The following is a 26,979-nucleotide window of genomic DNA, read 5'->3' on the forward strand; positions in this document are numbered from 1 at the left end:
AAAAAAAAAAAAAAAAAAAAAAAAGAGGTTCAAGAAAATAGTATGACATATGTAACAACATGGGTGAACCTCTAAAACATTAGGCAGCAGTGTGAGGAGAAAATAGGAAAAAAACCATAAAAGTGCTTTGAGGTTTGCACATGAAGAAATGAAGGGATAAAGCAGTGGTTTCCAATCACTACTGCCTGCTGCAGGGCCTAGGGATCTTTAGATGAGCACTGATGCCCAGATCCTAGCCCCAAACACTCCTATTGAATTGGGGTCGGGGTGCCTCCTTGGACATCAGGATTTCTCAACCCCAGCCCTGCCCACACCGCCAGTGATCCCATAATGTGTAGCAAAGTTTGAGAAACACTGGGATAAAAGCTATCTTGGCTTAAGCCAAAGCATACCGGGATAAAAACTGCAGACAGCTCTGCTAACGCTCCTCTATTCAAAAGCCTTGAATACATTCCATGGTCTACCTAAATTATAACCCTCTACACCTGGGTGCACAACAGCTTAGGTAACTCTAGTGCCACCCACCTCTCCAGCATTAGTTGCCCAACAGGCCCCAGGATGCCCCAACTCGTTGCCTTTGTACCTGCCACCCTACCTGGAATTGCCCTTCTTCACTTCAACCCTCTGCATTCCCCAAGCTTTTCCTGAAAGCCTTCAAGGCCTATCTCAAATGCCACCTCTTGTCAGAAGCCTGTCTGATCTTCTCAGTCAGATATCTGGCTCTTCTCCATGCCTAGGGCACATTTCTTTCTTTCCCTTGTATCACTGTGCCAGTTCTGCTTTGCGCTGCTGATGTTTATCTGTCTAGTGTATCCCATCTTTCTCTTTCTCCCTCTGAATCTTCCCTCCTTGCAGAAGTGAGTACAGCCAGTGAAGGAGCCAGACCTAACTCTGTCCCTGAGTCTAAGGAGAAATGAAGAGCTGAGCTGCTGCTACTGGTCACACCTGAAGCAAACAGGGCTCTTGGGGAGCTCATCATCATGAAGACGGGCTATACCTTTTTGGTCATGGGCCAGGAAGGCAGGGTGAGAGAAAACAGCTCCCATCAAGGGGTGAAAGATTCTTAAGAGCCCTAACTCAAGAGAGAGCCTCCGAGAAGCAGCATGCAGGAATGGAAGGCTGGAGCCAACATTCTTGGGGCTGCTGGGCTACTAGGGAGCAGCAGCAGGGAACACTCAAGGCTCACTTGCCCTTCCCCTGGAGGCCAGGGGCCCAAGCTTACCTGGGAAGCCTCCCAAACACCTGAGTGGAAAGCATGCATCCTTAAAAAGACTTTGCTGATACTTCAGGTTTTATGCAAGTTTCAGATAATGAGAAAGACATCATAAATATTTTTGCAAATACAAATCAGGCTTTAATTTCTAGCTACATTTAAGTGCATAATACTTAGTTGACACTCCATGAAAAGGTAATCTTACAATAATTCCTAATAGAAATTAATTAAACTCTCCTCTCAGCATTCACCTCTATGTCTATCATTTGCTTAGTACGGAAAAAAAAGGTATATCCTTAAGCAACAGGAATATTTGACAGCTACTAATCACAGATACCCAGGATTCCAGAAACACAAACCTACTTAGAAAAAAAAAAGAGCGGAGAAAAAAATTCATTTAAAAATTTAATACAACAAACATCATCATCACCTTAAAGTGGTAGTGCCTCAGCTTGCAGGTAAGTGACTGAGAGGCTAGGGCTGGGTGCAGTGGCACCCTCCTTCAGTTTGCAATGAGAAAGAAGTTTTTCAAGGATTGGTGTTCCCAGTGGGGAGGACACTGTGCTTTTCAAGCATGGAATGAAGAGCTGCCACCTCTCCTTAGCTGTATCAGATGATGGAATTTTAAGAATTTAAGACTGACCAAGAATTCGTCTGAGAAAAACAGGGAGGCTATAAAGAAACCCTTATGCAGTAACTTTATCCAGTTGGGGCAGATAAATCAGCGAGGACAACCTTTCCCATGACCTTCTCGCCTCAAATTATTTCCCCAAATTCTCTTTAGAACGAATTCACTCCTTAATTGATAACTCCTTTTATTTCAAAGCATTCGCTAAAAGTCAGGCAAGAGACGTATTTAAAAGGGAGAGTTTTAAGAGAAAAGTCCATATGCAAAAGTACACAGGCTGGCGGCTGGAAAGCAATTTGTGCATGCAGTGAGCACCAGCTTCTATCCTCCAGTGAAAAGCCCACGGTTATTTTAAACACCCTATCACAAAGCGGGCCTGTGCCAAGGCAAAAATTCTATCAATAGCTCAAATCCTATAAACTAATCAATACAAACAATCTTGTGAATCCAGATTTCTTTGTAACAAAACAAACCATCCACGTGCCTCCAACGCTCTCAGTTCAAATACTTTAAAAGATGGAGTAGCTGTGCATAGTGGAGTACAGCATCCGGAGGCAGATGAGGGTCAGGCGAACGATGATTTCACAGGGAGATGAGCACTCCAGACCAACTGCTGTCACCTTGGCAGAAAAGCCCCACAAGTACCCCCGCTGCCATCTCACTGGTCACAGTCAGACACGCAACCCCTGCCTAATGAGGCACAATGCAGTAAGTGTGAGAACCTCTCTGTTTTCCAAAACAGCAGCCTTCTAAGAACAGAGAATCATGACTCTACCCAAGACCCACTGGAGCAGCACGGGCAACACCGCAGCTGCTTCTTCTATTTAACAAGGCAGGGAGGGCTCTTACCTCAGCAATACAATTCTACAAGCACGCTGCTCACTTCATAATAGGAGAACGTCCACTCATTAAATGTGGGGCACTTACCCTTCTAGCTGGTCCTCTCCTAAGATGAGGCGAAGGTTTTTTAGGAAGGACAAGGAGACCAAGGCATGGGAATGGCGGATCTTCACGTAGCCCGTCACCACCTCGATGAGCCCCATGAAGTTCTCCAGTTCTGAAGCAATGTTATCTACATTGAAAGGGGGTCGTGTCACTGCGTGCTCACTTGGTGTGAGGGTGACATACTTGGATTCTTACAAACACATGTGAGAACAACTCAATGGCAGGTGCCCCTGAGATGCTCAGGCTCCCGGCACAGGACTGGCCATTCCCGGACAAAAACAGCTTCCCTGGCTTGACTCTCAACAACCACTCTGGGAACAAGGCCTCCCACGTAGGGGAAGCAAGTTTCTAGGAGGCTGGTGGATACTGCAGCTCCCAAGCTGATTAACGAAATGTAAAATCAGGCCGGGTGTGGTGGCTCACCACTTGTAATCCCAGCACTTTGGGAGGCAAAGGCCAGCAAGTCACGAGGTCAGGAGTTCAAGATCAGCCTGCCCAATATGGTGAAACCCCGTTTCTACTAAAAAATACAAAAATTAGCCAGGCGTGGTGGCACACACCTTTGGTTCCAGCTACTCAGGAGGCTGAGGGAAGAGAATCGCCTGAACCTGGGAGGCGGAGGTTGCAGTGAGCGGAGATTATGCCACTGCACTCTAGCCTGGGCGACGCAGCGAGATTCCGTCTCAAAAAAAAAAAAAAAAAGTAAAATCATAAATACAAGATTGCCAGTTAGCTAAGGTTGACAAATGTAGGGAACGTCTTTTAATATGCTCTGTCAACAGACAGTATGGCCTCCACAGTACAAGGGCACGGCTAAATCAACATTTTCTCCGTCTCATTAGGAACTGCCTTTGCTGCCTTTATAATTCCTAAGATACAGGGGTCTATATTTAAAGGTGCCTTTTTACTACAACTAGAAGAAAATATACCAAAATGTTAACAATAGCTATCTGTGGGTGATTTTTAAAAATTCTTTTCTGCATTGCTAAGTTCTCTGTAATATGTATGTATTGCTTTTAAAACTAGAAAGTAGTTGGAGAAATAGTTGCTAATACAGATGTACAAACATAATATGTAAGCAACAGGTTTCCTTTCATCTTGTTTAGGCTACCTTTTTCTCATAGTAAATAAAAAAAAATTCAGTTCAACTAATGCCAAAATTATAATGAAGACTATAATAACTGGGGTTGGTTCAATTAATGAGATTTTACTGTATATGATTTCTAAAGATGTGTTTAATAAAAGGCTCCATTTTGCTTTGAACTGATAAAAATAAAATAATAAGAGTACTAAAGGATAAAGCCCTACATCTAATTTAATTTAATGGCTTTCCAATAAAAATTAAAGGGAAATTCAAGTTAGAAAGATGAGAGGCTGTATGCAGCTGATGTTTTAAGGAAGAGATCCTCAATTTTAAACATGGGGCAGGAAGCATGCCTCTTAGTCAAGATCAGGAAATCTCCCCTCTAATGAGATCTCTCATCTTCCTAAATCCAATCTATTTCCTGCATTGGACATAAACCGGAAGACACACTTCATCATCATGTATGAATATGTACCAGTTCTTTCAGAAATGATACTTCTCCATGGATTTAATTCACAGATTAAAATTTTATCTTCAGGACAGGAAGATAAAAGGGTTTAGGCGCTCGAAAGGTATGCTCTAGGGATAAGCAAATTAAAAGTAGAAGAGGAAATGCAGACACAGCAAAAAGAATTAAACTTCGGAAGTACTATGAGAGTAAGGAAGCCCAAGAGAGGAAGGAACACAATTATCCTCATTGTGGAGAGATGAGAGTGGGTGGTGTTGTGAAAAACAATATGAGATATCAAAGAATTCAGAAGAACTAAGCAAAAACTTGTTTCTGTCCTTTCTAAACCTTAAGAATACAATTTAACAAATATGAAGGAAAAGCAAATTATCAGAATAAATTGGTCATTTTCCCCCTCAAACTGTAAAAAAATTCTTCATGAAAAGATTTCCCCCAAAAATTCCTGTCAACCTCAAAGCCTTTTTACTCTATTTATTCTGGCTTATAAAACTCTTAGTACCTTGACCAAGTGATTCCAGTGGCAGGGAATTTAAGGCAATGTTATTAGAAGCCCTTGGCAATTAAAAATCAGAAGTGAAAAGATTTTTAAAATTAGCCATGGCTGGACATTGTGGCGCGTGCCTGTAGTCCCAGCACTCTGGGAGGCTGAGGCGGGTGGATCACAACATCAAGAGATCGAGATCATCATGGCTGATATGGTGAAACCCCGTCTCTACAAAAATACAAAAATTAGCTGGGTGTAGTGGCACACACCTGTAGTCCCAGCTACTCGGGAGCTAAGGCAGGAGAATCACTTGAATCTGGGAGGCCGAGGTTGCAGTGAGCCGAGATCATGCCACTGCACTCCAGCCTGGGTGACAGAGCAAGATTTTGCTTTAAAAAAAAAAAAAAAATTAGCCAGGCATGGTGGTGAGTGCCTGTGGTCCCAGCAACATGGGAAGCTGAGGCCGATGGACTGTTTGAGACCAGGAGTTCCAGGTTACAGCGAGCTATGGCTGTGCCATTGGACTCTAGCCTGGGTAACACAGTGAGACCGTGTCTCAAAAAAAAACCCAAAAAACCCACACAAAAAAACCAAAGAAGTGAAGAGATCACAGGCTAAGTCAGTGGGAAACCCTTTGCATAATCCAGCTTAGAAGCAACTTACCAGGAATGCCATCTACTGCAAATAAAGATAATTGTACACAGGTGAGACTGAAGCTTTATGTACACAATGACACATACTTCTATCCTTTGCCTCTCACAAGTAAATTTTAACGTGATATCACTAAACTGCCCTCAGTCTTCTCACTAAATTCAAGTAATCAAAACTCTTTAGGCTTGAAAGATGTGTGGATTTGGATACATCTGGTCTCTGCTGAGTCACACCTCTGATCCAACTGTCTCTTCTGGGATATGTATGTGTCACGGCTTGCCTCTCCTATGCATGATGTGACTAACAGAAAGATGAGTGATGACCCTCTTTACAGGAAGAAAGGATGTGCCAATGGCTAAAAAACACTGCCTTTCGATCTGTTTTTATCTTTGAGGAGAAACTCAAAGAAGAGACGTCATGCATGAGGCTTATACACCACGTTGTTTAAGCCCATATTTTAGTGGTGACTCAGGTTCGGGAGCATGAAAAGCATCAACAAAAGAAAGCCATAAGATCTAGCCATTCTTCCAGTGGGATGGAATACTTACTCCCTCGTCGGATGTTAATGAGCAAATTGCCCTTGAAGATGGTACATCCTTGAAGCATCTGAGCAGAAGTAACAGAATCAATGGACTTTGCCATCTGTTCGTCACAGACCTTGGGGCAAGGACCTTTACAAGGGATGCACTGCATGCTGTTGAAGAAAAAAAACACTACAATCAAAAACACACATGATTGAGTCTGTCTTCCTGCATTACAAAAATCCTAAGGATATGCTTTTTAGTTATCACAACATGCATTAGAGAAAGGAACCGTTTTGAAGTGTTCATGTGGTCACATGGTATCTCATCCTCAAGCCCACCCAAGATAAGCCACTCAAATTGCAACCAAAAGGAGAAAGAGTCTACGAAGGAAGAGCGTGTTGCTTGCTTCCAGACAAAATACATGATGCATCCTCAAGGCATTTGTGCATCATAGGCTGTTGACTGGTGAGCCAGCTGGTTCCATGTGGGAGAGAGAATGCTGCAGAAAGGAAGCTCTGGGGGTTCTGGAGGAAAACAGAGCTGCTTTCTGATATTGTGACGCTGGCCTGTGCACTTGGGGGAGTAGCTAGGAGAGATGATAGGGACAGCAAAGGGACTGTCGTGTGTTTGCCTAAGGGGAGTCTAGCTCCTGAAGTCAGTGGTTTGGCAAAGCCCAGTGCGGGATGCCAAAAGGCATGCGATACAGCACAGATCCATTATTTTCTTGCTAAAGCACAACTGAAATTATTTCTTGACAGTGTTTTGCAGAAACTTGTAAATTGATCCAAATGTTGTTTGCACTGCATACACAATAAAAGCAAGGGATTTCCATTACTTTGTAATGAGCTCTTGTTTCAAATGCTATCCTGAACATGCCACAAACCACCAAGAGTCAGCGACAAGTAAGGCTGGCACTTTCCCTGCTTACCTACCAGTATTTAGGAAATAGCAGACAAAATGCTAACCCAGCAGCTGAACCTCTGGCATCTATAGTTATATATAGAACAAGGGTCAGAAAGTTGGATCGATTTCCAAACAAGACAAATGACATGACCTTATGTGATGCGTATGTAATAGGATGGTAAGTGGTGGAGCCATTATATGTACATTACTGTTCTTAAATCATCTCTTAAATTTCATGAAGAGGAGTAAAAACATTCAAGAAAAACACTATGAGGTATAGCTCTTTTTATTAATTTCCCTTCCCTCTACCCGTGTATGTTATTTTGCATCTAAGACAAAGATGTAGGGTTCTCTTTTGTTTAAAAGCTAATAAGTAAACAAAACTTCTCTGATATTTTCCTATTGTGTGTTGTGCAGAGTGGGGGTCGTTGCTTCCAAAGGGCCCTCAGGGACTGGACCCACCCACAGATGGAGACAGCCCTCCCTTCTCTACTGTCACACTCAACATTCTCATCTCTAGGCTGGGTCGGGGCTTCCTTCAGCAATTTTTTACTTGGTCTTCTGTTGTTTCTAATTTGCCTACATACCCTATAAACCCCCACTCTCCCTTTAAAATACATTTTATTTTTAAATAACTACAGAGTCACAAAAAGCTGCAAAGATTTACAAAGTTACAGAAAGGTCCCACATAGCCTTCACCCAATTTCCTCCAATGGTTACTACAACTTAACCCAATGATAATGCAGTATCAAACCTGGAAATTAACGCTGCGTGAGTGCATATGTGTGTGTGTATGTGTATGTTGCACTGTCACTGATCACTTGTGTAGATTTGTGTAATCACAACTACAATCAAGATATAGAACTATTCCATCACCACAAAGCTCTCCCTGACGCTACCTGTTCATACTCACTGCCCCCCCACCAATCCAGTCCCCAGTGTCCCTAACACCTGGCAACCACTAATCTGTTCTCCATCTCTGTAATCTGTCATTTTCTTTCTTTCTTTTTTTTGAGACAGGGTCTCACTCCACCTCTTGGGTTCAAGTGATTTTCCTGCCTCAGCCTCTGGAGTAGTGGGAACTACAGGTTCCCGCCACCATGCCCGACTAATTTTTGTTTTTTTTTTTTTTTTTTTGAGACAAGAGTCTCACTCTGTCACGCAGGCTGGAGTGCAGTGGCACCATCTTGGCTCACTGCATCCTCCACCCTCCAGGGTTCAAGTGATTCTCCTGCTTCAGCCTCCTGAGTAGCTGGGACTACAGGTACCCATCAGCACACCCTACTAATTTTTGTATTTTTAGTAGAGATGGGGTTTCGCCATGTTGGCTTCCCGACCTCAAGCAATCTGCCCACCTCAGCCTCCCAAAGTGCTGGGATTATAGGTGTGAGCCACCATGCCTGGCCAAACTTTGTATTTTTAGTAGAGATGGGGTTTCGCCATGTTGGCTTCCCGACCTCAAGCAATCTGCCCACCTCAGCCTCCCAAAGTGCTGGGATTATAGGTGTGAGCCACCATGCCTGGCCAAACTTTGTATTTTTAGTAGAGATGGGGTTTCATCATGCTGGGCAGGCTGGTCTCAAACTGACCTCAGGTGATCCACTCATGTCAGCCTCCCAGAGTGTTGGGGTTACAGGCGTGAGCCACCACACCTGGCTATAATCTGTCATTTTGAGGGTGTTGCATAAATGGAATTATACAGTATGGAATCTTTTGAGGTTGGTTTGTTCACAGAGCATAATGTCCTTGAGATCCATCCAAGTAGTGTACTTCAATGGTTTGTTCCTTTTTATTGCTGAGTAATAGAATTCCACAGTGTGGATGTCCTACAGTTTGTTTAACCAATTACCTATCACAGGACATCTGAGTGATTTCCAGTTTGGTGTTATTACAAATAGAGCTGCTAGAGACAGTGGTATACATGTTTTTGTGTGAACACAAATTTCATTTCTCTGAAATATCCAGGGTTACAACTGCTGGGTTGTAACATAAGTATATGTTTAGTTTCTCTCCGTCTTTCACTCAAACAGAAAAATTTGAAGCTGAGTATGGTGGCTCACATTGTAATCCCAGCACTTTGAGAGGCTGAGGTGGGGGGATCACTTGAGCCCAGAAGTGTGAGGCTGCAGTGAGCTATGATCATGCCACTGCGCTCTAGCCTGGGCAACACAGCCAGATCTTATCTCTAAAAAAGAAAATAAAAGAAAAAGCAAACTGAACCAATCGTCTTTGGTAAAAAGTCTAGGACTCATAAAGCACTTAAAGAATATTTTTCTAAGGACATGTGTTCTGATAACATGTTTACAGATTAAGCTTCCTCAAATCCATTCTAGTATAGAAAAGGTATAAACAAAATGAAAAAAATAAATATTTAAAAATAACTGTTAAGCCTCAAAGGCTGAGAGAAGGGAATTTATTATGCTTTACAGTGTTTTACTTTTAAACAAAAAAAGGTAGATGTATAGTTTTGGACTGTTAGAATGAAGAGGGAAAATAATGGCTCAGTTCTCTGATGGTGCGCCACAGCGGAAGAAACACTGTCACATGGATGGCATTCCCACTCTGCCACGGCTCTGGTAGCTGCAGAATGACTGAAGGCCTCCAAATGTCATAAGAAAATGTATTCACAAAACAAAGATGATAACACACTGAGTTCATGGACAAGCTACCACTTCCCTAACCCCACCCCAAGGAGGAAAGTGACGTCTAAATAGTGGCTGAGCCTCAACTTGGTTGCAGGTACTGCCCCTGGGCCCGAGATGTGCCGGTAAAAGCCCTTTTACACTTGAAAGCTGCCAGCAAAATGTGAGGACAATGTTGTAGACTGATTTTGGACCCAATATGGATGCTCTACAGCTCACTGACGTCCTTGGCCCATTTATCATTTCAAAGTATTCAGAGTAATTTTTTTCTTCTTGTTACTATTCTAATGGCTATACAAATTATAAGAGGCAGAAAGCTGCTCTACATCTAATACTATAAAAGAATGTCTTATCTTTGATTTGAAGGTAAGCCTACAGTAGCAGCTGCATCTCCAACTAATACACTAGAAAAAGAATCCCCTTTATAAACACGTGCTCAGTGTAGTTATAAAGTGCAGCAAAAATTGTATTTAAAATTAACATTTACTTCTCTGATAATATTTTTGTATTTGTAGCATAGATTTTGGAAGACTCAGAAAGACAGGCCCCTGGTGCTAATTATGAAGGAGGCATTTAGTCCACCACAAGAGAGCTCACTTTTTTTTTTTTTTTTTTGAGACAGGGTCTCTGTTGCCTTTGCTGCAGAGCAGTGGTGCAGTTTTGGCTCAATTCGGCCTCGACTTCAAGGGCTCAGGTGATCCTCCCACTTCCAACTCCTGAGTAGCTGAGACTATAGGTCACACCCAGCTATTTTTTTTAATCTTTTGTGCAGATGGGGTTTGCATGTTCCCCAGGCTGGTCTTGAACCTATGGGCTCAAGGGATCTTCCCACCTCGGCCTCCCACAGTGCTGGGATTATAGGCATGAGCTCCTAAAAGTTCTTTACTCTGCTCCAGGAGAGGGAACAGCAACCCCAAATCTCCAAGCTTCTTTTATTTTCAGAGTTACAGTCCCTACATTTTTAAACAATGCTGACATCTTATTTTCAAAAGCATAAACCAATGACAAATTTGTAGAAGTCCAGTTGACATGTACAAATGGGATGCCATTTGTTTAAGAAACTTTTTTCGTTTTTTGAGATGGAGTCTTGCTCTGTGACCCAGGTTGAAGTGAAATGGTGCGATCTTGGCTCCTGCAACTTCCGCCTCTGGGGTTAAAGCAATTCTCCTGCTTCAGCCTCCCGAGTAGTTGGGATTGTAGGCGCCCACCACCTCGCTCAGCTAAATTTTGTATTTTTAGTAGAGATGGGGTTTCACCATGTTGGCCAGGGTGGTCTCAAACTCTGGCCTCAGGTGATCCACCTACCTCAGCCTCCCAAAGTGCTGGGATTACAGGTGTGAAATACCATGCCCGGCCATAAGGAACTTCTTTGCTTCCCAAGTGAAGTCTCAAAGTTTGGGAAGGAAAATGAAGGACATGATGAGTGATGAGGGAGGGTCACGGTAGAGGGGGTGAGAGGAAGGAAGTGCTGATGGAAAATGCCGCTTATTTTAAGCTCCTGCTTCCTCTGAGCTGCTGCTAGCTCTTGCACTAAAATGTTTTAGGTCTGCTTACTGGTCTCAAGGATGGCGGTGGGCACTTGGCCTGTCTTTTCCCTTGCATTTCTGAAGTCTCACCCAGCTAGCAGCACCCAGACTAGGAAAATCTAAAACTCCAGTCCCCTGGTCTCTTAGATAGCAGCTTGACAAGTACCCAGAGAGACCATGAACTCCGGGTATGGAAACCAGCAAGCAAATACTTAATTTCAAATGACCAGGCAGTATGCACTTAAAACAGAATATAAAACAAACTGGTGCGGGGGGTGGTAAGCCATGCCAACTGTTCCCAGAATCTCACCAAACATTTAAGGTAAGCCAGCCCTCTCAAATTGACCCAGGGTGATGCTTGCACCCAGATGAAACAACCGACAGAGTCTACCTTTCTTTTTCTTTTTTTTTTTCAATTTTTGAGACAAGAGTCTCACTCTGTTGCCCAGGCTGGCGTGCAGTGGCGAGATCTCCGCACACTGCAACCTCCACCTTCTGGGTTGAAGCAATTCTTCTGCCTCAGCCTCCAGAGTAGCTGGGATTACAGGTGTGCACAGCCACGCCTGGCTAATTTTCTGTATTTTTAGTAGAGGCAGGGTTTCACCATGCTGGCCAGGCTGGTCTCGAACTCCTGACCTTGTGATCCGCCATCCTTGGCCTCCCAAAGTGCTGGGGTTACAGACGTGCATCTCCCTTTCTGTGCTAGGGTGGCGGGCAGGGAGAGGGAGGACAGGTAGTGACCCTGTGGCGCCACTGACCTATGGGTGGTGTCGCGGATGAAGCCCGAGGGGCAATCCTGCATGCACTCGCCGTCGTGGATCACAAACTTGTTGTTCTCCGAGTTCTCGGAGCTGACGATGCTGGCACAGAACTGACGGTCCACACAGCGCCAGCCCTCAAACCTGTAGGTGTTGGGCGGGCAGGCAGGCACGCAGATACCGGCGTGGTAGTAGTGCAGGCAAGCCACACAGGCTGTGTCGTTGTCAGGCGCGCTGCAGCTGCCCAGGCACTCGGGGTGACAGCACTCATTGTTGTCAGTGCATGCCCGCTTCCCACACGCACTCGGACACACTGTGGAGACAGAGGGGAGACGGAGGTGAGAGCAGGCAGGGGCGGCACCATCCTTCTCTGGGCCCGACCAGCATCCTTCTGGGTCATTCACTGCTACTGCCAGCACTCTACGAAATCCTCTCTCCCACTGCTGCCCTGCCATCCCACAGAGACCTGCAGAGCGTAGACATATTCAAAGTCCAGTCTCTCCTAGGAACTCTGTGTTTGGCCCGGGATAAACCACTAGCTTCTGCGATCTTGATCCTCTCTCTTCTCATTTGTAAAATGGGGGAGATGATACCCACATCTGAAGGATGGCCCAGGCATGGGTGACCAGTGGAAGGAAGCCCTACAGGAACCCTATGGTTTATCAGTAATTTAAAAGGCATTGTGCTCTGCTCACTTGGCATTTCAAATAGGTTCCTTACTGAACACTCTTTGAAAGCCTCAGAGTGCAGAAATGCTTACTTTGAAAATGATTAAACTACACTAAAGATGGTAGCATTCAAAATGACTTTAGGAAAATTTCTGTCAGCTTAGATGGTATCAAAGGTTTTACTCCAAGTAAGCCATGATATCCTAACCTGTTAGATGACAAAGAAGTCACCATGTGTGAAGGGCATTCTCAAGTCCAAGAACATGGGTGTGTTACAGGAAAGGGGTCCTGATCCGGACCCCAAGAGAGGGTTCTTGGATCTCACGTAAGAATAATTCAGCGTGAGTCCGTAAAGTGAAAGCAAGTTTATTAGGAAAGTAAAGGAAAAAAGAATGGCTACTCCATAGAGAGAGCAGCCCGAGGGCTGCTGGCTGCCCGTTTTCATGGTTATTTCTTGATGATATGCTAAATAAGGGGTGGATTATTCATGCCTCACCTTTTAAGGCCACAAAGGATAACTGCCAGACATTGCTATGGCATCTGTAAACTGTCATGGTGCTGGGAAGAATGTAGCAGTGAGGACGACCGAAGGTCAGTCTCGTCACCATCTTGGTTTTGGTGGGTTTGAGCTGACTTCTTTGCTGCAACTGTTTGATCAGCAAGGGCTTTACGACTTGTATTTTGTGCTGAGCTTTAATCTCATCTTGTGACTTAGAGTGCCTTCACCGTCTGGAGATTCAGCCTCATTTTACCTAGCTCCTATTCAAGATGGAGTGGCTCGGGTTTCAGTGCCTCTGACAGGTGGGTGAGCAGTACCTCTGAGCCTGTGGCACGGCAGGATATTAGAAGCCATCTCCGCTAAGCCTGTCCGTGTGCTAAAGTTACATCAGTGTCTAATAGGCACAGATCCACAGTGCACATCCCAAGTGGATGAGCTGGCCTCAATCTCCATTAACAGTGCTGCCATGACCACACTCTGTGGGCTGTTAGTCTTACTTGTAAATTAAATATAAATCAACAAATATGAAATCTGGTTTGCATTATACATTTCCTACTTTATCCCTGGATTGGAAAACAATACAAAATTATTTAAATGTGTATGTTTTTGACTCTGACATGCAATACTGATGATTCTAGAATTTGTTTTTTTCTTGTAACAAAAATACATGATGAAAAAAATCAGAGATCACAAACAAGAGAATATAAAGAACATGTTAAGTCCACCTACCCACAAGGGACCCCTTTATTAATATATTCACGGGGACCCCCCAGTCCTTTCCTATGTATGTGCATGGACATATAAATACAAGTATCTATAAAAAGGATAAGCCATTCTGAAAGCTTTTTTTTTTTTTTTTTTGGCATAAAACATTGTGAGTTCCACAAACATTTAACAGCAGTATTACATCCCATTGTAAAATATATCATAAGTTACACCTGTCCCCACCTAAAACGTATTTTCTTTACCCCAACTTTTTATTATTGCAATCAGCAAAGCAATCTTCGTGAGTACCCTTAGTATCTCTTAGGATCAATCTCCAGAATTAATCTTATTGAGATAAACTGCCCTCTGGAAAGTTTGTACCAGTTTACATACCCACTAGTTGCCTCCAAGGGTTCCTATTTCACTGCAAATAGGTGAACTTGAAAACAGATGTCAGAACTTGGACATGCCAATGAATAGTGTCACCTCTGAAGAAAACTGTCATGATACTGTCAAGCTTAAAATAATTTTGCAATGTTCTCTTTTGAAGTCTTTGACAGAAACAACAGGTTGCCTTCCATTATTTATTCTTCTTGTCCTTTTCAGTAATTTTTAGTTGGGAATATCACCATCCAGCTACAGACTACATCTCCCTGCCTTCCTTGTAGCTAGTAGTCTTATGACTTCAATTCTGGCCAGTGAAATATAAACAAACTTTGTGATTAGAACTTCCTGGAAGACTCCTGAGAACCCAGAGGGCGTGGCCATCTCCTCCTTGTTGGCTGGAAGGCACTAGTTAGTGTTTAGAGCTCAAGTACCAACCTTGGACCATGACGTGAAACATCAAGAATGGTGAAGCAAGGTAAAAGGAGCTTAGTCTCTTGCGAGAGTGGGGCCGCTAGGCTAACCCTGGGCTGCTTACTCCAGACTTCTTCAGATGTGAGAGAAATACACTTTCATCTTGTTTCAATTACTGCTATTCATATATGCAACTGAACTAATCCCTGAGATATATCTTCAGAGCTATCCATAAAGTAAAGAAGAAAACCCTTCCTGTCAGTTTATGCCATTTTGTTGATAAGGATTGGCTCTAAATGACTCCAGGCTATTTCCAAAAACTATTCCAACCCACAAGTAATAAGGAGTTACCCATCTCTGATCACACCAAAAAAAGTATGCATTTTATGAGTTCCTAAAATGTTGGGATATAAATGCTGTCTACCAAGGTGACTTTCTTGAAGAGGATAAAATTTGAATTTACAAACCTAGCATATCTGCTGTACACACACACACACACACACACACACACACACACACACACAATCATCAAACCCTCACTTGAAGAAAGCAATAATTTCAAATCTATTCACTACAGAGGTCACTTCAAGGTCCAAGATCTGAAGCAACACTGAAATTGGGCATCCCAATTTCATGTTTTTAAACTGGTAACAACAGAATATAATTCCATCTATTCTTCCTTTATCCACTGAGCAACTATTTAAGGTGTGTTGCACCTGTGTGCCAGACAGATGCACGCTGGATCAGTAACAATCCTGTCCCCAAGGAACGGACGACACAGCAAGTAACTCCAGGAGGGAGTGGAGCAGGCTGGTGTTTCCCGGGCCTCTGGGTGCCGAGAAGGTTTTGTGGAGCCGGAAGTGGAAAGATGAGCAAGGGAGGAATAAAAACACCACAGGTGGAATCACATGTCAATTCATGTAAAAGCAATGGCGTCACTATGGGTGCGGGGGCTGGGTATTAATGAAGGCGGCCAGGGACCATTGCTCATGGAGCACTGAAGGCCTGTCCGAGAGGGTTTAACCAACTGTGGATCACAGGGAACCAGGAAAGTTTTTAGGCAAGGGAGCAACATGGCCAGATTTTCGTATCAGAAAGGTTACCTACCAGCAGTGTGGGGGGCATGATGATCAGAGAGGGCAAGGCTGAAAGGAGAGAGGGACCAGGCTGGAAGACAGCAAACTCACAGCCTATTTTCCCCACAAAATTCACGCTGTGTAATAGATCTGCAAGGTTCAATAAAGCTAGCTACAGAAGCAATGCTCACATTCCTGCTCATTAGGCATGTGCCAGCAGTACTGAGCATACATCCATTTCAGAGCACTGGAGTCCGCAAAGGCTGCTCTGCAAACATCACCATCACCATGCTTTGTCATTAGAGAAAGGCAACACTGATTGAGAATCTTACCATCATTGTCAGAGACTAACTGGGGGGACCAACATCTACTTGCAGAATCACTTTTCCTGACAATGTAAAGAAAATATTACATAAAGTGATGTGTAATAGACATTAAGATCAAGTAGCTATTAATGCAGTAGTAACAACTCAAGAATGTTGAAAATAACAAGCCAGGCCTGGTGGCTCAAGTCTGTAATCCCAGCACTTTGGGAGGCCGAGGTGGGCGGATCATGAGGTCAAGAGATGGAGACCACCCTGGCCAACACAGTGAAACTGCTTCTCTACTAAAAGACAAAAATTAGCTGGGTGTGGTGGTGCGTGCTTGTAGTCCCAGCTACTCGGGAGACTGATATAGGAGAATTGCTTGAAGCCGGGAGGTGGATATTGCAGTGAGCCAAGATCCCACCACTGCACTTCAGCCTAGCACCTGGCGGAAGAGTGACTCTGTCTCAAAAAAAAAAAAAAAAAAAAAAAAAGGTGCTACTGCAGAGATGGACACCGTGCTCCCCTCACTGAAGCAGAACCTGAGAGGATTCTAGGAGGCAAGCGGGAGAGAACACGAGCAAGTGTGGGATTAGAGAGTCCTGGAGCCAGCGCCAGAAGCCTGCTGTAAATTTTGTCTCATCTCAATGCATATAAATATTATTAGTGTTCAGGACCATTAAGGGATCTCTTGAAAAGCCCCAGGCAGAGTGTCTCGCCGGCAGATGGATGGCTGTTCCACGTGAGCGCCAAGACTGGGAATTTCATCTAGTACCAAATTTCCAGTACAGCGCTGTGGGCGAAAGGAAAGGGCCGTCTTCTCTGGCTGCATGAATAAACACACTCAGGGCAATTAAAGGCATTTCAACTTTTAAAAATAGGAGGAAAATAGAAGCTGCCATAAACTAGCAAATATACAGAGGAAAGAGCAAATTGATTTTGCCAGTGAGATCTTTCTATTCCTTGGTATTTTTACAATGACCAGCAATAAAAACAAAGACCCATCTAAATTGTTGGAAAAGCTAACAACATGTCCCACATCCACCACTGAAAAGATTGGTTCAGGGTCGCAATCACATAAAAATCAGGCACTGATTTTAAAAGCTCCTTAAAAGCATTTAAAAGCTCCTTCTCTTCATTTTTTTTCTTCCTTGGGGGTAGAGAATAAGAGTCACACATACCAGCCTTTAACACTCTCCTCCAGAGTCCTTGTATGTATTATTTCTAGAGTTTTTTGAAAAACCATTTGTTTTTGTTCTTGCCAGAGTTTTAAAAATCATCATTAGCTCTGAGAAACCATTTTTGAAAGCATACCATATGCCAGGCACAGTGGTTGACGCCTGTAATTCCAGCACTTTGGGAGACTGAGGCAGGTGGGGCACCTGAAATCAGGAGTTCAAGACCAGCCTGGCCAACATGGTGAACCCCATCTCTACTAAAAATACAAAAATTAGCCAGGCATGGTGGCGCATACCTGTAATCCCAGCTACCTGGAAGGCTGAGGCAGGAGAGTCATTTGAACCTGGGAGGCAGAGGTTGCCATGAGCCAAGATCGCACCATTGTACTCCAGCCTGGGCAGCAAGAGTGAAACTCTCTCTCAAAAGAAAGCACATGATAATAAAGTGCCCCACTAGAAGAAAAGACAGAAGACTCAACCTCTTCACAAGGAACAAAACATGAAAGCGGGGCCACTTGGCCCCACAGTATTTTACAACACAAACCATTTTATGCTCGAGAATTTCTAAAGGAAAGAACTTATTCTGTGGATGTTCAAATAACGAAAAGCTTCTGAATCAAAATACAGAAGAATTTACGGCCATCTCAGCTATTTCTGGGTTGCCCTAGGTGACACACCACTGTTCATACTAAGCAATCACGCATCCTTATGTAGGAGGATCAGCTACTCCTAACTTCACGAAAGTGAGCTTCAACCTCCAAAGTGCATCAGAGGGACACATGGTCCAGGGAGATTTTATGATTCTCTTGCCTTGCCACAAGAGGAACAGACCATCAAACAACATAGGGAGGAGAAGGAAAGGGAGAGGAGGGAAGGGCAAGTGAGAGGCTCTAAGTCATCTGACACACAGGGTCCTCCCCCAGCCCGAGCAGAAGTCCACCCAGGCTGTGGGCATTCTTCTCCAAAGAGGACTTAGCTCAGCTGAAGGAATGAGAGACGCTTCTTCTGATTTTGCCAGTCAGGCCCCAGGTAGGTTACGCCCTGCAGACGTGGCAGGTTCAGGGACTGAGCCCAGCCTTCCCAGGGCTCACAGCATGAGGACAAGCAGTGGGAATATAAGCCAATAGCAAGCAAAGGGCATATCAGCGCTGCTTGACAGGGGAAGGGACTTCCAGGACAAAGCTGGAAAAGCGAGTAGGAGCTAGCAGGTACACAGGGATGCTGGCAGAGCTGACAGAGAGTGTGGGCCAAGAGAAGCTAAGGTAACAAAACCTTGGCACGACTGAAGGATGGAAACACTGGGGACAGAGGGGTGGGGAGACTGGGAGGAAAGATGGTACACCTCGAGGCAGGGAGAGCCCAAAACAGCCTTTTAATCCAGCAATAGGAGTTTGGAGGACTCTTAAGAGGAAAGGGACTATTTGAAGTGGGAGGTACATCATGAGATGTGCATTTTAGCCACAGTGGCCCAGATCAAGAGGACAGCAGCACAGATGAAAAAAAGCAGGGCAGATTCAAGATACATCCAGGAGCATGTGGAAGGGTACAGAACTTTTCTTTTGAGGTGTATGGAAAGATTTGCTGGGATGTGCTGTTTCTGCATATACATCCAAATGGAAATGCCTGGTGTGCGGTTTGTATGGATGCAATCAGGCGCCACCTGAGCAGCAAATGTCCTGGGGTGTGGTCAGCAGATGGATGGAGAGGGGGCTGTGGGTGGGGTGTGGGGGAGGTCTGAGGATGCCCGCGGGACCAGGACAGATCCCAGCATACACTGTAACCAAGGCTACCACTGTTCACAGGGGCCTGGCAGCCCCCACTGGAGTCTTCACTCCTTTAGAATACCCCATTCCTTTAAAAGAAATTCATCTGTGAATTCCCAGACTCATGTTTCACCCTTCTCTGTTGCTAAGTCTAGATAATGATAATAATGTATTTGTGGAATTATCCGAAGTCTCATGAACATGGTACCCAGAGCATTAAGGCAGAGTTTTCAGCCAAGGGTTGGTCCCTGCTGCCTTCTGGTCTTCAAACTAACCAGAGTGACAATAAAAAGACCCCCTTCCCTCGGGAGCTTCTCAGGAAGGCTGTGTGCCCTGCTGCTTTTCCAGGGAGCCAGTGGCCCATGGAGAAACCCTGTCTCTACTAAAAATATAAAATTAGCCAGGTGTTATGGCAGGCACCTGTAATCCCAGCTACTGGGAAGGCTGAGGCAGGAGAATCACTTGAACCCGGGAGGGGAGGTTGCAGTGAGCTGAGATTGTGCCATTGCCCTCCAGCCTGGGCGGCAAGAGCGAAACTCCGTCTCGAAAGAAAAAAAAAGAATAACTATCATCAAACATTGCTGGCTCACTCTGAGCTTCTAGTGACCTGACAGTCCTAGGTATTCTTGGTCACAGAAACTATTTAAATGTCTATTATATCAATGTAATTTATACTGGAGATTCTGAATACAGGGTTTTGTATTAACATACAGTTAATACTCACTAAGTATATTCCATATGCCTTGCAACACATTAAGAATCTTACATGTATTTCTGCATTTAATTTAATCCCCCTAATGATCACAAGGGGGCAGTATCATTATCCTCATTTGCAGATGACCAAATAGTGGCACCAAGGGCACACAGCTGTTAAATTGCAAACCAGGGATTCAAACCCAGATCGCCCTGACTGCTGACTGCAACCTCTTCCCCCACAATGTTTATGGCGCTATGTGGTCACAGCCTGTTTCTATTGTCTAAAACGAAGGGGTGGCCGGGCACAGTGGCTCACACTTGTAATCCCAGCACTTTGGGAGACTGAGGGAGGTGGATCACCTGAGGTCAGGAGTTTGAGACTAGCCTGGTCAACATGGTGAAACTTCGTTTCTATTAAAAATACAAAAATTAGCTGGGTGTGGTAGTACGCGCCTGCAGTTCCAGCTACTCAGGAGGCCGAGGGTGGAGAAATGCTTGAACCTGGGAGGCAGAGGTGGCAGTGAGCCGAGATCACGCTGTGACACTCCAGCCAGGGCAACAGAGTGAGACTCCATCTCTAAATAAACAAATAAATGGAAGGGGCTGTGGGAGTTTATCTCATGCTACTTTTCCTTTTCAGCATGCATCCATCAGGAAGAAAGACAGCACCCTTTTCTCTACCACACTAAGAGGTGAACCACTTAGTCCGAAGGACAGAACCCAGGAAACATGACACTCTGGAAAAGGGTCAGGCATGCAGGTGAAGCTCGGGAGATAACATGTAACCAGTAAGCCTTTTTTATTTATTGAGTTCCAGCAAATGGAACCCTCAAGGACTTTTTTTTTTTTTTTTTTTCCTGCAAGCAGAGTTTTCAGTCTTGCTGAGCTACATGAATTGATGAAGAAAATGAACTCTCATTATCTAATCTCATTAGTAAGACTTCTTTGGGTGGAACTGGCTCTGTGGGTCACTGAGTCTTTCTGGGTCTTGTTGTTCTGTCTCCTGAAAGCAGTCATTTATATAGAGTTATATTGGCCCTATAGAACATGCTGCAGTAACTGCCTCTGATGAGAGGAGCTTCTGCTTCCATTGTTGCAATGGAGCAGTGACCCTTGCTGATAAACCTGTGGATTTTGGTATCTGTGGGAAGTCCCAGAACGAATCTCCCATGGGCATCAAGGGAAAACTGTCTGTGGTACCACTACAATGTCTTACAGGCTCTGCCAAGTTTGTGAAATTAAAGAACAAAAGTCTGCTGTGGAGAAGAAGAAAAAACTTAGTTCTAAGCCATCCCCTCGGTGGTACATATAATCAAGGCTCACAGAAATATCCAAGTTCCAAGCAGATTCTTACTGTCCAGGACAGAAGGCATGCCACAAAGTTTGGCTGCTGAATGTATCTGTGAACATTTAATTAATGAGCAAAAGAAATAATCGCCTGACAGCGCCCATTGGATCATTAAAGTCGCCGGAACCAACATGCGCCACTGGGCAGAGTATTGAGAATAAAGAGAAACAAACACACACCACAAAAGGGGCGAGCAAGAAACCAGAAGGAGGAAAGTTATAAATAGTATCATTATTAAATAGAGGTTTTGAGAGCTAATTAGTAAGGGTAAAGAAAAAGAAGCCGTCAATGCACAGAATTAACAGAAAGGCTGAGAAGCAGCAGGAGGCTCAGGAACGTCCTCCAGCTGGGCTGTTGGGATGGTACAGGTCACATGACTTCTCCCCTTCCTTCACACATTTTTTACAACAGCTTTACTGAGATATAATTCACATACCCTATAATTCACCCATTTACAGTGTACAATTTGGTAGCTTTTAGTGTATTCATACAGTTGTAAAACACCACCACAATTAATCTTAGAATATTTTCATCACCCCAAAGAAGAACCCAACACCCATAAGCCATGCTTCCCACCCCACTTTCCCTAGGCAATCACTATGTACTTTCTGTCTCTATAGATTTGCCTATTCTGAACATTTCACATGAATGGAATCAGATAACAGGTAGTGTCTTCTGTGACTGGCTGCTTTTACTTAGCATAGGCAATGTTTTCAAGATTGATCTCTGGTGTGGCACATATCAGTACTTCATTCCTTTTTATTTTCATTCATAAATTTTGACTTTTATCATTCACATCATGGGAAGACAAGCCCTGCAAACCTTTCTATTAATGTGTAGTGATAAAACCACAGGTACACTGGTCACAGGTTGGTGGAGAGAGGCTCATTTGGACCTCAGAATCTATTTGCATTCTAGAATCACTCTAAAGGAAAAAGGATTTGATAACTCTATCAAACTGACTAAATTGTGCCATTCTTTGATACCAGGGAAAAAGAGAGACATCCAATCTGTCAGGGAATGTTCACCCCCGTGTGCCTCCCCTCTGCTCCGAGTCAGCAGGACACCTGCTCTGATAATGGAGAATAATATACAGGAATGAGCTTCATCTTCACAGAAATGCCTGGCAGAGGAACTGGATGCTGTATCTCAGAAAACCTCCTTAGATGACAGCAAGGGAAAAGCAAAGGAATCAAGTCCAATATCAAGAAGGGGCTGGGGGCAGAATTTGACCTTCTACTTCTTTTATTATCACTGTATTTTTATAAAACAATATTCTTTTTAAAAATATTCTAGTGTACTTTGAAACCATCCCCAAATTCTTTCTTTTAAACCCATATTCAAAGCCTATTGACAAATTTGGGAGAGATAAGCTATAATGGTAACAACAACAAAAAAAATCAAGGACAAGGGCAGTGAAGAACCACACTGTGGAGTCCAGGCTGGATGGGCCCTGCTCCGGCATGGTGGGGCGAGGTCATTATGGGCTGTGTTTCTTCACGCATGAACATACAGTGTCTCTTTCACAACCCACATCCCCCCCCATCCTTTTTTTTTTTCTTTTGAGATGGAGTCTCACTCTGTTGCCCAGGCTGGAGTGCACTGGTGTGATCTTGGCTTACTGCAACCTCCGTCTCCTGGGTTCAAGGGATTCTCCTGCCTCAGCCTCCCAAGTAGCTGGGACTATAGGCATGTGCCACTACATCCAGCTAATTTTTTGTATTTTTAATAGAGACGGGTTTTCACTGTGTTAGCCAGGATGGACTCAATCTCCTGACCTTGTGATTCACCTGCCTTGGCCTCCCAAAGTGCTGGGATTACAGATGTGAGTCACCGTACCGGGCCCTTTTTTGGGGGGGAGGGGGGTCTTTCACAAAGAAGAAGAGAGACATTACTGCAGAATGGGAGACTATTTTCGCAACTCTTCACCAGTGCTGTAGGCAAAAGGCATGTGTACATAAAGACACCCATCACTTAATACTGCCTGTCACAGATGCTTAAATGGACAGGGTGGAAAAAATACTCTTTTCACACACTTAAAAATTACTTCAAGCTATTTTAAATTTGCAACTGTTTGTATATTCCTTATAAGTTTATAAAACTCACACTGTCCCTCCATGACTAACTGAAGTGGAATTGAGAGAGTATTCTATATTTATAACTTGACTGGTTGCTCGTGCTTACAGCCCTATTTCCATTCTCTGTTACTGTACACAGAGTTATGAGAGGTATTGTGGGCTCCTAAATGTTGCTGATTTCCTAACAAGGCAGGTCTGTGTCCTGTAGGGACAAATTGGGGATTGTTTCGACCAAGTGGAGGCCAAGCTCAGAGGGAGAGGCCTCCAGCTTTGTGGTTTTGGCTGCATCTCCTAAAACCAGGGTTAGGGCTCACTTTCGGGCAATTACATGGCTGACTTGTGTTGACCAAAGTATCAATACCACTGATATGCTGTGTATTACACATACCCTTAGAAGCTCAATGCCACACCACTGTAGCTGCAAATGTCACTATCGGCAAATGCCTGTTTTGGTAGAAACTGTTAGTCCGAAAGGTGCAATGTTTCAACAACCCATGCAAAAGCCCCTGCCACACACATAATCATTTATGTCAGCATAATTTAAATGACTAATCTGAAGACAGCCACTTGTAGGGAAACTACTAATTACAGAAGAGTATGCAATGTTTGGGATAAAATTTTGTCAACAACAGCAGAACTATTTACCAGGAAACCGTGCTAAATGTACGAGGTACCTGGGGAGGTAGATTTTTTTGCAGTACCTGCGGAACTTAGATTTTTACCTGCACACATGTATATGCACATGTGCAGGGAAAAATCTAAGTTCCTGTGTGTATATAACATATAAAATAATGTAAAAACACATGTATATGCACGAGAGAAGCCTCTTCACAGGCGCTGAATAAATGAACAAGAACAGCTCCTCCAATGCTGCCTTCTTAGGATGATGCACACCTATTTGGTGACCTCACAATTTTGCACAATCACTTGTGAAAGTCTCTTTTTAAAAAGCCTTCTAGAGGCCCCAGGATGTTCTTTGACAGAACCTCAAGAGTAGCAAATCTTTGAAAAATATGGCTGCTACTCCTTTTCTTTCTTTCCTAACGTCGGATGCAGAAACAGGCATCTCATTTCAATTCTGTGGCTGTTGGTGAGGCTGTATTATCTTTTTCACGTATCTCTTGACCATCTGCATTACCTCTTAAGTTACCTTCTCTTGTGTCCTGGGGTCCATTTTCTTCCTTGGATCTTAAGTTTGTATTCGGTATTTAAATTTAGCTCTTAAAGAAGGATATGCTTTTTAAACACAGCATTGTGCCTTTAAAATTTTTGTTTCAGGTGGCTTGGTGATAAAATGTCTTTATGTGTAAGTCAGTCTCTCATTCTCCCTCACGGTCCCTTTGCCCCTCATAATTAGACCTGCCAAGAGGCATGGACAGCAACAGCTACAGATCAGTAACCTTGAAACTTGTCTATTTCTTACCTTTCCAACTTCTCTGGTCACCTCTCCTTTGATCTAGTTACTTCCTGATGGCATACTTTTGGACCTGTAAGCATTTATGATAGAGGATACATAATGCTTAAATGCTATGCTACTCTTTTCCAACATCAAATCTGATTGCTGGCCCTGTCTCCTGAAGATAAAGTACCTTTAACACTGTGTAGAAATCACCAAAGACCAACTAGACTTTCAAAGTAAACTCTGTAATCCAGGATGGAGAGGGGAGCAGGGTATCCCAGATAATCATACATGCTGGCTAACAGAATTAGCACATAAGCCTTATAAGAACCAGCTTTTTGGAGAACTGTACCACAGAACACTCCCACCTTCAAAAATATATGGAATTTATATTTAATCTATCTGATGATTCAAAAGTGCCTCAGGAAAAAAGACATACAAATGCAAAACTATCATCTTTGGAATGTTCTCGCAAAGATTACCACTAAAAACAAAAACAAAACACTTGCCATCTCCACAGAATTCTGTTGGCTCATATTTTATTTTGCTTAGTTTTTATTTTTGTGGGTGGTAGAGGTGGTGGTAGTCGGGCTGTGCACTTGATAAAAATATAGCAACCTTGCCAGGATGCATTAAAAATGCTAAAATCGGCTGGGTGCAGTGGCTCACGCCTGTAATCTCAGCAATTTGGGAGGCCGAGGCGGGTGGTTCATGTGGTCAGGAGATAGAGACCATCCAGGCCAACATAGTGAAACCCTGTCTCTACTAAAAATACAAAAATTAGCTGGGTGTGGTAGCGCACACCTATAGTCCCAGCTATTCAGGAGGCTGAGACAAGAGAATTGTTTGAACCCCGGAGGTGGAGATTGCAGTGAGCCGAGATTGTGCCACTGCACTACAGCCTGGGTCACAGTTTGAGACTCCATCTCACACACACACACACACACACACACACACGCACACACACAGTGTTAAAATCCCATGTTGACAGTACAAATCCAATATTGATGGCAACTCTCATTTCCTCAGTTTCAACTAGGGAAAAATTCTGACCCCATACTTTATAAAACATGGATGAAAATTTTCAAAGTTCAAGACTTTCTCTTTTTTTTAACTCTTAATAGTTTTTTTTTTTTTTTTTTTTGTAGATAGGTAATATTGGGTTCAAATGAAGAACACAGGCACCCCATGCGTAAAATGCTAGTTGAAAGAGTGAATTTCAACTGTAAATGCCGAATGGAGATGGCTTTCCAGAAACCTTCTGCTTTTTCCAATTAATTAGGAAACATCTGAGAGCAAATTCTTATTTGATTCCTGAACTACTAAATATCTACTATTATATCCTGGGTTTCAGTATTCAGCTCATTCCAGACTATCATTCAAACTATTAAGTGAATTATTTTGCTGCCAGCCCACCCAACATCACTTACGGTTCTAGGAAAGCTGAAACATGAAGCTGATTATGACAAAGCCTACTATTACTAAAAAGTAGGGTGGAAAATTCAAGGGCTCTTCCTTCAGACGCCATGGGTATGAGGCCGGTCATCATCCTATGCCACTGGCAAACTATCTGACCACTCCGGGCCGAGCTGAAGGAGATCACGCTTACAGAGTTCCAGCACCGTGCTGCAAAATACAGTGGGCTTCTCATCTCTTTTTGTTGGGGAAGCCTTCAGGCCACCCCACATGCTCATCTTTTCATTGCCTCCCAAACATTAGCTGATTTTCAGGGATTGAAGGAATTTGCTTTGAAAGATGCAGGAATTTACACCTAGAATAACTTTTTAAAATCAAAACAAGCAAAGTAGCTCTGCAGTGCAGAACATACGTGAACTTTCATTCCATTCTTGGTCTGAACACTGAAGCCATTTGCAAAAAAAAGTTCATACACATAAAGGAGTCAAATTGCATGCAAGCTCCAGTAACTGCCCATGCATCCACATGCTTTGCAGACCACGGGAATGTGTACAGTTTACTTGCTAAATAAAGGGATCAGTAGACAGCAACTTGTATAACACATGACTGTGCTTCCCAAATTAACTTGTTAACCCTTTCCTGAAACACTGTAAAAACCCAAACTGGCCAAGTCACTTAGAAAAAAAAAAAAGGAAAGAAACCAAAAGGAATGTCAAGCATAAATCTCCTATTCAAAAATCTTATCCAACATTCTGGACTTGAACAATCTGAAAACAAGGATCTGAAAACGTTAATGAGGAGTTTTTAAAAAATCTTCTTCAAAGAAATAAGCTTTGCAGGAACTTCCTTAAGATTCAAGGAATCAAAACAACTGCTGTCTCCCGGGATCCCAGAGCATCCTCACCCTGGAGCCGAGGGCCTGGGGAGACCAGAGTGCAGAAGCCCCAGAGCTGCAAACCCTCCTGCAGCATCCCTGAGGATATGTTTGTGTTTTATTCACAGAGAGAACAAGTACTGGCAAGTGACAAAAAAAGAACATGTTTTGCAAACAATCAGTGTGACCTGAAACTCAGGGTAAAGGCTGAAGTCAGCATTTGTTCACTGCAGCGGGAGCCAGGCTCTGCAATGCTTGTTAAATGGAACACTCTGAAAAAGGGAATGGTTTCTCAGTTTCCCCATTCACCCAGAGGAGCTCTCACCTAAGGCCTGAAAAGTGAGGGGAA

At 43.6% G+C, this 26,979-nt stretch overlaps 1 protein-coding gene across 1 annotated transcript in view; it reads right to left on the minus strand.

Moving 5' to 3' along the window:
* The window catches only part of IGF1R (insulin like growth factor 1 receptor), a 315,455-nt gene that overhangs the window by 57,343 nt on the left and 231,133 nt on the right, over nt 1-26,979 (minus strand). The window contains exons 3-5 of the mRNA XM_017517024.1: nt 11,828-12,140; nt 6,023-6,168; nt 2,769-2,913 (exon numbers count right to left, since the gene is read on the minus strand). Coding sequence (XP_017372513.1) covers nt 2,769-2,913; nt 6,023-6,168; nt 11,828-12,140 — 604 coding nt within the window. The remainder of the gene's footprint in view (nt 1-2,768; nt 2,914-6,022; nt 6,169-11,827; nt 12,141-26,979) is intronic.

The sequence above is a fragment of the Cebus imitator genome, unplaced genomic scaffold (assembly GCF_001604975.1).
Source record: "Cebus imitator isolate Cc_AM_T3 unplaced genomic scaffold, Cebus_imitator-1.0 Scaffold19, whole genome shotgun sequence".
NCBI classification, from domain to species: domain Eukaryota; kingdom Metazoa; phylum Chordata; class Mammalia; order Primates; family Cebidae; genus Cebus; species Cebus imitator.